Here is a 10238-nt window from a genome sequence, read left to right as displayed (position 1 = left end):
ATGTATAGGTAATCCTCATCGCAGGGGCCAACCTATTGAACGGGTCGGATGTCACATGCACTTAACAGGGTGGAAGTTAGTTACATGGACGGTCACTTGCGGCCCAATGTTAATGAAGCTGGGCTGGAACTTATTTTAAAACTTAAAATTTCACTATCGTACAAAACCTGTTACAAGGATGCGAATTTCCTAACTCTTGTCACAATGACCCAACATCTTTCACAGTTGTCATGTTTAGAGATGGGCATGAGACGACTTAAATCGCCTGACTTGATTTGTCCGACTCATTCATACCTAACTCGATCCGAACCGAATGGGTGATTCGATCTGAACCGAGTAGGCTTCGCCCAATCCAAATTCAAACCAAGTCGAATCCAAGTTACCCAGTAACTCAACTCGACTAAACTCAAAACTCGATCCGGTTAAACTTAACTCGAATTCAAGTGTGTGTGTGTGTGTAAACGCCTAATTTCTAAGTATCTCTAATCCTACCCACTGCACCCGACTCCGACCTGATCCCAAATTCTCTGTCTCTTCCTCCCTTATCCTCCTCTTCTTCCAAGCCCGACAGCCACCCACCACCATCACCACCTCTCTCTCTCTCTCTCTCTTCCAAGCCCGCCAGCCACCCACCATCATCACCACCCTCCTCCTTCTCTCTCTCTCTCCTCTCCACTCTCTACCTCCCTCCCTCCCTCGATTTGATTTGGTGCCAACTCAACCTAACTTGGTACTTTTGACCGGGTCAGACTCGGTCAGGATTAGTCCAGGCCAAACTCGAACTTAGGTCGGATTAGCATGTGGACTCAGTACCGAGTTAAGTTGAGTTTGGGTCGGGCCTATTTCAAAACTGGAACGAGTTAGGTCAGCCCTAACTAGGTCCGACTTGACTCAATGCCCAGCTCTAGTCATGTGTACCCCAAAAGTTCTGTGCAACTAACCGTGATTCAAGCTGGTTTTTGTATATTCCCTTCAACTGGTGATTCAAACCTGATGAATGCGTTTTGACGAAACATACACATTATAGTGCCCCAAACACAAACTTGTGAATGGCATTCCATGCCCATTGCTCTTTGTAATGTGGGTCGTGGATCCGGCTGATTTTTATTCATTTATTTTGCACCAGATCCTAAGTAGTGCACCTGATGGAAGGAGTGGATTTCACAAATACAACATGGTGGGCCCAAAGAGATTGGGTGTTTTAGTGTTGTGAAAAACAGGTGTTGTTGATGATTTCACGTCCTATTTAAATGGTGCAAATCTGCACACGTGTGTCATGTGTATAGAGATATGTTTAGCACGATTCATTTCCCAGATCTGTTTCTAAGACTAGACTGAATTACTTTTCTTCCCCTTCCACACATCGTAGTGATCTAAATGGAGTAAACTTGTGGAGGAATACGTGAACATTGAGCTAGTACAAGTGGGCCCCCATAGATCAATGGACTAGAACACTGACATGATGGACTCCAACATTGACATTCCCCAAAAATCTCACGGATTGGAATATCATCTCCGTCCAATCTTTGGCCGCTCTTCCGTAAAAAAATGGACCATGCAATAGCTTCTAAATAGTCTATCTCCTACAACCAAAGGACGAGCATTGTTCTCTCAAGGAGATTTTTGGGGAATTAACCACCTACAGTGGGGCCTCTGATCAACGGTCTCAATCACCAAGATATTGCACCGCTTGTTCAAACTCAAGCTCAAGGATACTGCACATATCCATCCGCTTTCTGCAATCGCCATTTTCTAACTATTTCTTAGATTCTCAGAGCTTTAGGGAAAAAAAGCTTTAATCATCATTTCTCTGTTGCTTTACAAACAACTTCAATATAATCACAGGAAATTGAGCTAAAAGAATGAAGAGAAAATGATCAGGACAGATTGTATGGAAACTATCCCATAAAATTGTATTTGGACTTTTTGGTGTCCACATCACCTATTTGGACCCCCATTAGGTTCATTCCACTGTTCCACTACTACACAAAAATCATAACAATCAGATGGTCCTAACCTCGGTGACTAGACAAGATCTTGTTCATCCATTTTTGCATGTCACTGACAGTATGGTTTGGATAATCTTATCAGTATGATTATTTCAAGGTAGCATATGAAGTGTGGACCGGACCTGATGGACGAACTAGATAGCTGATGGTGATGCCAACAGGTGCAAATGCAACTGGATGCATGAGAAGGTTTCCATTCACTTAGTCCACTGGATCACTTCTCAAGAGTGAAAAATCTACTACTTGGTTCAAAGGCTGGTATATGAAATGGGGATTTTTACAGGAAGTCTTCAAAAATTCTGATTTTACTATACAATGACTTAGAATTTAGAATTCTCAAAGCGTGTGATATGCCAAACTAATTGAGTCCAACATTGTAGGGCCTGCATGGTGTGTGTATGACATCCAACCTGTCCAACAGGTGCTCCCCACCATGACAATCAAATGAACAAAAAATAGGATAATCCAATCATAAGGTTAGCCACATGTGAATTTGGATGTTTATAGCGCCACCCACCCAATGATTCGAATGGACTGGTTTTGGTTCATGCGAATATTATGTCGGGTTCCTGGCATACAAACACCACGTGGACCCCACAATGCTCAATTCCAAAACTTTTTTTAAGAAAAAAGAGTGCAATTTCATCATTTTACTCCAAGAAGCATACTTGATACTTTCTATTAATTAAATCATTCTTTTGTAAAATCACGCCTCTTTGAGGAACTTTGCTCAAAAAGTCCCCATAAAAGTAATACGGATAATAGAAATTCTATACATAAAAAATCCTAATCTAACAATTCATCTATATGCTGCTATCCTCTGGAATGTTGTAGGCCCACAAGCTGAGGTTCTCTCTCAGGAGTTGTATGATCTGAGTACTATCCTCGTAAGATTCTTTACTGAGGGTATCTAGCTCCGAAATAGCTTCACAGAAAGTTTGATTGGCAAGTTGGAAAGCCCTGAAATATGTAAGTAATATGGAATGAGTTCTACTCAATTTAAGAGAGAAAAAGAGCATGCATCTAAATACAACACACCCTCCAATGCTACCTTCTTGGGGAGTTCAGGATCTCGCAATACAAAACCGAAAGATTCAGTGCTGAGCTCAATCTGATCGGATGGGTAGGGGAGAGCTCCACCTCTGCTGTAGTAGAAGCCATCTGAAGACAGGTTTTAAAAACAGATTGAGAACCAGTGATTTGGGGGCAATACAACAATTTCTGCTAGTCACAGCAAATTGTCATCAGAAATGCAGGATGTCTTTCTGGTTATCAGTTAGTAACTGTGCAAGGAGAATAAGAAACCACGACAACAAATTCATGCATAGAAGGAAGGCACATTATGAGAGGGAGAGTTATTTGATATTCTGGCTGCATATGACACTTCATATGTGGCACGTAGAAATGGTACATGTTGCATATACTAACTTGAATTATACCAACTAAATTGTGGAACCCCCTGTTGCTACTTTACACTCTAAAAATTAGATTGGTTGAACCATTCTAACCTCTGATTCGTGGACAGTTTTTTGAAATAAGACCATTGGATATTATTCGTTTTTAACAGTCCAATAAATGTTCAGCAATAGAATAGTTAGATAAACAAATAATAGTAATATTTTAATAATAGCAATATTTTGTTTGTGATACATTTAAACCGGTGCTCATAATCTGGACAGTTAATTTGAATGAATTGTATGCTGCACATGCAATATCTCAGTAAGATCTGAGTATCATCCACCACACTCTGACAAAGTATCAAAGTATTTCTCTATTGAGAACTTGGATTTAAGAAAATCTAACCAGACAAACGCACGCAATAAAATGGGACATCAGAATATCCACTAGGAAAGTGCTGAACTTGTCCCTTGTCTGGAACCCATCAATTGAATGAGGAACCCCCCGATCCCTTGAACCCATCAAGGTAAGTTGAAAGAATCATGGTACTACGATGCATTGCTTTTAAAGGGCGGTGATGATTTAAACTAGAGGGTGAGTCTCTTCCAACCTAGGAAGTTTATGCAACATGATCAAGTGCCATGAATGCATGAACGTGAGACATCATCGAAGGCCCCACATGAAGATTAAATTTCAACCCTATCCACCTTTTGTTTCCTTATCTGTTAGTTGTTAAGGTAAACTCGGACTCCTAGATTAGTCTGAGATTAGTACTAGTGATTAGATAGAGTTCAAATTACTTTAGGAGTTTGTGGGCCTTTAAAAAGTGTAGGCCTGAAAATTTCAGAAAAGAGCCAATAAATTGATTATCTTTTTTAGTTTCAAGATAATCTCAGCTAGTTTTTCCTGCATCCTTAATAAAAGATGACATCTAGACACTACTGAGATGGTTGTGGGCCTTTCTGCGGACCTGTTGTCATTGATCCATTGATGAGAAGTTTGTTGGGTTGTGTATCCAACTACCCTGTGCTGAATGCTGATTGGGTTGGTTCATCATCATTATTGCAATTATAGGCACATTCCAGTACACATCAACTACCTAGTGAACAGTCCATATCAACTAGAGGTACCATCCAACCTTGAAAATGAGGGCTGCATATTATCCTGACCATCTCTATGTATAGATGAATTTTGAACATTAAGGATCTGTTTTGACATGAAATGGATATATCCATAGATCTGTGACTCATATTTATGAGATGATAAAGTATTACTAAACCTATACCAAGAATTGGTTCACGCATGTAGGAACGAGCGTCCAGGGAACAATTCATTCCTCCAGAGCAGGGCTCCGTGTATCCGGGATCCGATCAGATCAATCAACAACAGGTTTTTGGAACAATGAGTTAAGCAAGGACGAGGAGATTAATGGAAGAACCTGGCCAAAGCCGAAGTGTTTGTTGTGATTGTAGTTGTGTTCAACTCCGATTTTAATGGCTCACATTGAGCTCCAAAAATCAAAGGTCACAATCATCAATCAAATTATCTTGGATAGGGTAACCATACTTGATTATGACATCTAATGGAATAGCATCAAGCAAAACACGTATGGCTTGATACCCAATGGAAGAGAAATTTATCACTTGCTACAAGGCCACATGTTAGGTAGTGTAGCTACCTAATTTCGTCACAGGGCTTTGGATTGTCCATTCGGGTTCCAAAGCCGCTGAAAATTTACTGCAACACTGTTGTTTTCTTTTCAAACAAGCCATTTAACAAATTAGCAAAAAGTATAGGAGTGATTATCTCTTATGACATATTCCATTAGTGGGAGTTTATGCTTATAGCATGTACACTTACAGTTGAGATCACATTCCAGTTCACATATTCTGACTATTCTCTTTTATGATATTTTCTGGACCTTAGATTATTTATGTGCATGTTTGAAGTAAGCATAATTTTGAACTTGGTTTGAGATGCAAGGAATCTCTTGGAAAAGATGGACCACTTGGAAATTTGCACACATGATCATACCAGGCATATGATTCCATACTACACATATAATAAGACTTGTGCAGCAGGGGTGCTGACATTTGTAACAGTGATTAGGGTATTGCTCAAGAACTGGTGGTGGCATCCTCACAAAGCCCGATCTCATAAAGTGTTGTCAAGATATGCTTGAACCATCTAAGGCTACCAATGAAGTGGTTAATGGTAAAGTCTCACAAGTGGGAGTTTTGTCCATATGATGGGACAAGTGCAACACATGTGCTAAGGGTGACTCTGGCCACCCATTGGATTGATTGAGCATGCTGTGGATCCCACGTATAATGTGATAATTTTCATGTGGATAGGGGTTTGCCTATCCAAATCTCTTTCCATGTGACAAAGTTGTGAAGAGTATGGAGTATAGAAAGACACCTAATGCTAGTAGAAGTATGATGGGTTGGACTCAGGTGCAACTACGAAGGGGCTTTAGTCCCCAACTCATTTCATGTTTTTGGCAATTCAAACCTTTCCATTTGGTATTGCATTTCGGTGTGAGATTGAAGAGGAAGATCCAAGCTCATCCCTTCATCACGACAGTGGAGCATTAGGTATGTGATCAAAGATATCAAATGCTTTTGATGCATGAGAACTTCGGGTTATATGCAATTCAGCCAAGACAATAAAATAACAATGAAAACAACAGCAGCACCAATACAAACAACAACAGCAGCAGAAATAGAAACAACAACAAGAATGAATTAGAGCTTGCTTTTAGCTCCAATAGTCTTTGCCTTATAGTGCCTGCATTTTGGTCTATCGATAAATTGGAGCTTGCTTTAAAGTATTTCCATATACCTGCTTATCGTTTCCCCCACTAGTCATATTCCTGCTTGTCGCCTGTTAAGGATATGTATAACATATCGTACTTTTTAAATGACAAAAACACCTTCTTGTTGTTACAGGATGTGGCCATTGTTTGAAGTTGTGCGGCCCACTTGAATTTTGGATTTGACTCATTTTTGGGCCCCCCTCCTAAAAGAGCTGGCTAACATGGCGGACATGATGGATTTCTCAAAAACATCACAGTGGGCGCCACAATGATTTCTCAATACTGTCTCAAGCCGTGTGACCCACTTGAGTTTCGGATATGCCTCATTTTTTTGGCTCGCCCCCTAAAATGATCTGGAGAAACTGGTGGACAGGGCAGATTATCACAAACATCATGATGGGCCCCACGAGTGTTTCAATGATGGGTTTCAAAACCTTGCCATTTGCCTACATATGATTGCATGCATTGACTTGAAGGGATTGCATCTAGGACGCGTGCCACACTCAGTGGGCCCCCATGTGATGCATGTGTTTAATCGACATCGTCAATCCATTTTGCTAGCTCATTTAAGGGCATGAGCCACAAAATGAGGTTGATCCAAATTCTAAGTCTACCACACCACCAGAAACAGTGGGGGTAATGACGCTTCTGTTGAAACCTACCCAGGCCCCATTGTGATGTTTTTGAGAAATCCACCAAATCCACCTGTTTCCCAGCCCATGTTAGTGGGTGGGACAAAAAATGAGCAGATCCACAACTCAAGTGGGCCAAGGGGAAACAATGTGTAGGGAAATGCCTATTGTTGCCCACCATGCTATTTATATGCCATCTAAACCAGTCATAAGGTTATTCCCACTGGGATGAAGTAAAAAATCTAAATATAGTAACCTAATCCAAAACTTTTGTGGGAATGGCCCACAAATGTTTCAACGGTGGTTGTTCAATACCGTGCCCCGTGGCCCCCTTGAGTGTTGGATCTGCCCAATATTTGGGCACACCCCCTAATTTTATATGGCTAAAATGGTGGAGTTGGATATCTCTAAAAATCACGATGGGCCCCACAACCTTTTCAACCAAAGAGAGTTAAACGGCTAGCGTTCAATACTGTTTCCAACAATGTGGCCCACTTGAGTGTTCGATCTGCCTGATTTTTGGGCCCACCCCCTGAATAAATGGTGGACGGGTAGGATTTCTCATGAAGGATTTCTCGAAATCTTAATGGTGGGCCCCACTACTTTTTTAACTAGAGAATTCAATGATCAGTGTTCAATACCAATTATTTCTTGCCGTGTCTCCCACTAAAGTGTTGGATCTGCCTGAATTTTAGGCCCACCCCCAAAGTTTACATGGCTAAAATGGTGGATGCACTGGATTTCTAAAAATATCACTGTGGGCCCTACAACCTTTTAAACTAGCCCTGATGCAAACCAAAGAGAGTTCAATGGTCAGCGTTCAATACCCTCGATGTGTGGCCCACTTGAGTTTTGGAAACAGATGGACCGGGTGGATTTTTTCAAAAACATCACAATGGGCCCTTAGTGTTTCAACAGTGGCCGTGCAATCTGCAAATATTTTCAGCTTTTGGGGCCCACCTAGATTTTCAATCTTGATGGTTTTTGGCCTAAGCCTGACCGTGGACTACCAAAACTAATGGACAGATTACATCTCAACAACAATACCAGTGGGCCCCAGTGAACTTTTCATCTCCCTCTTCCAGCTAATGGGGTAGAACCGTAGAAATGGTATGCAAACGGGTAAGTAAGAGATAACAGGCCTTTCCATTAGCCAACCATGAGTGAAGAGTCAAAGGAGACCTTTTTTATTTATTTATTTACTGTATCTGAAAATGGTAGGCGGGTATTTGGAAATAATTGAAAAGCGATGCAGTTATATGGCAAAGATTCATAATAAACTGCAAGAATATTAAAGATGAGCAACTATACCTCGTATGCTTTCAGTGACTTTTCAGCAGCCTCTTTCCTTTCATTCCCAGTCATAAATTCGGCAAGGTACCGAAAGTAATCCCCTTTCCTGCAGCAGGAGAAAGCAGACTCAAAACCTAAATAATCCAATCTTAAAACAGAAAGACCAAAACTATCCTTTCTGTCTTCTTTTGAAAGATAATATCCAAATCTGCCATCGTGAAAGAAACCACTCACATCTTGTAATACAACACCGTAGATTCTCCATTCGTAGACGATGGAATCAGATACTCGTCGATCACATCCACTATGTCGTTGCAAATGCTCGTGAGCTCCGATTCCACCTTCCTCCGGTACTCCTTTCTCTGCTTCTTCCGATGCTTGTTCCCATTTCGGTCTTCCTTCTCTCTCGACGAGAGAGCCTGCAACGACGCTCTCCTAGCGTCGATGACCAGCTTGTATCCGACGGTGAGGAGCTTCTTCTCCTCGGCTGTCAATTCAAAGCCGAGCTTCGCGATTTTCTTCATGCAATGCACCATATCTGGAACAGAAAAGGAAAAATCGCTGAAAATCGCCAAAAAACCTAACCATAGAACGATCCGGAAGGGGGGAAACAGAGTAATCTGTACCTTCATAGCGCTCGGCTTGATAAGACAGCTTGGCAATGTAGACGAAGTTGCTGCGATCTGTCGAAGACGCCATGAAAGATCTAATATTAGAATATTGGAAGAGATTTTGAAAGCAAGCCCTCGATTTCCTCTCGAGAGCTCCGATCGTTCTCTGTCGAGAAAACCAACTGAGAGCGGGAGGAAGGCTGGAGGTGTTAATATAGGAATCACGGCTGTGGGTCTTACGAAATCTGCCACGTAAGATTTGTTACTCGAATATCGGACTCGAGTTAATTCGCGTGGAACATTGTTACACGGAACCCCGTGTAACCCAAAGCTCTGTAGGGCCAAAGAGATGTCGATGTGAAATCCAGTCCGTCCATCAGTTTCTAGAGATTATGCTAACATATGATACTAAAAATGAGGTAGTTCCAAAATTCGATTGAGACACATCATAGGAAAATGTGGCGATGTAAATGTGGACCATTGAAACCTTTCTACAGCCCACAGTGATATTTATCTGCAATACAATCAATTCATAAGGTAATTATCGCCGGGATGCATGGAAAACAAATCTCCTCCTGATCCAAATCTTAAATGGCCCAGACATGGTTTTGGCGGTCGACATTTTGTCCCTTTTTGCTATTTTTTGTGGGCCCTTTCAGTTTTGGATCTGTATCATTTTTTAAATCACATCTTAAAATCATCAGAAAAAACTGATGGACTGAGTTATGTCACTCGTACATCATGGTCAGCCATGCCGAGCTTTTTAGGGGAACGGATTGGCTACTCCCCCTGACACCAGCCAATGGCTGGTGGTTGGTACACTGCGGTCCCCACCATAATGTATGTGTTTAATCCATGCCGTCCATCTATTTTTACAGATAATTTTATAATACGAGAGTAAAAATGAGATATATTTAAATCTCAAGTGGACCACATTACAGGAAAAAGTGTTGAATGAGCATCTCGACCATTAAAAACATTTTGGTGGCCATAAAAGTTTTGGATCAAGCTGATTTTTGTTTTTTCCCTTCATCTGGGCCTGTATGACCAAATCAACAGGTTGGATATCAAATAAACAATACAGTGGGCCTTAGGAGGATTTTAATGGTGGATATCCCATCACTATTGTTTTCATGTGGTGTGGACATATCCCTCTAATTTTTGGGATAAAACCCTAAAATGATCTTTAAAAATGGATGAACGGAATGGATGAAACACATACATCATGGTAGGCCACAGAGCACCGACCATCAGCCACGGGGCCGGTGGCAGGGGGAGTAGCCAATCCGTTTACGCTTTTTAGGTCACACCGGCTCTTTGTCATGGAAGCGGATTGGCTGGGTACGTCTCGTGCGAAGACGGGCGCTGACGCTCCTCGAAATCCGACTTGTACGAACGGTTCAAAGTAGATCAAATTTACATGGGCCCAGAAATGATGTATTTAATATATACACACCTTTCATCCATTCGTCGATAT

The 10238-nt window shown here is 41.4% G+C and overlaps 1 protein-coding gene across 1 annotated transcript; it reads right to left on the bottom strand.

The window, feature by feature from the left end:
* Positions 1–2663: 2663 nt before the first annotated feature.
* On the bottom strand, positions 2664–9007 carry LOC131238735 (14-3-3-like protein C). The gene is made up of 5 exons (XM_058236344.1): positions 8777–9007; positions 8385–8688; positions 8169–8256; positions 3061–3170; positions 2664–2969 (listed from the first exon to the last, which is right to left on the bottom strand). Exons 1-5 carry the CDS (start codon positions 8847–8849, stop codon positions 2813–2815), a joined length of 732 nt encoding a protein of 243 aa, XP_058092327.1. The 5' UTR covers positions 8850–9007; the 3' UTR covers positions 2664–2812.
* Between the last annotated feature and the right edge of the window lie 1231 nt (positions 9008–10238).

The sequence above is a fragment of the Magnolia sinica genome, chromosome 3 (genome assembly GCF_029962835.1).
Source record: "Magnolia sinica isolate HGM2019 chromosome 3, MsV1, whole genome shotgun sequence".
Classification (NCBI taxonomy): domain Eukaryota; kingdom Viridiplantae; phylum Streptophyta; class Magnoliopsida; order Magnoliales; family Magnoliaceae; genus Magnolia; species Magnolia sinica.
The sequence above is the reverse complement of the archived record's forward strand: the minus strand, read 5'-3'. Positions and strand labels throughout refer to the sequence as shown.

Bases quoted from the DNA above. Each gene is read 5' to 3' on its own strand.
- LOC131238735 (XM_058236344.1), bottom strand. From the start codon at position 8,849: ATGGCGTCTTCGACAGATCGCAGCAACTTCGTCTACATTGCCAAGCTG. The intron at 8,257-8,384 runs GTGAGTGGTTTC...CTCCTGCTGCAG, and splicing joins ACGGTGTTGTATTACAAGAT to GAAAGGGGATTACTTTCGGT. The intron at 3,171-8,168 runs GTATAGTTGCTC...ACCTGTCTTCAG, and splicing joins AGTCACTGAAAGCATACGAG to ATGGCTTCTACTACAGCAGA.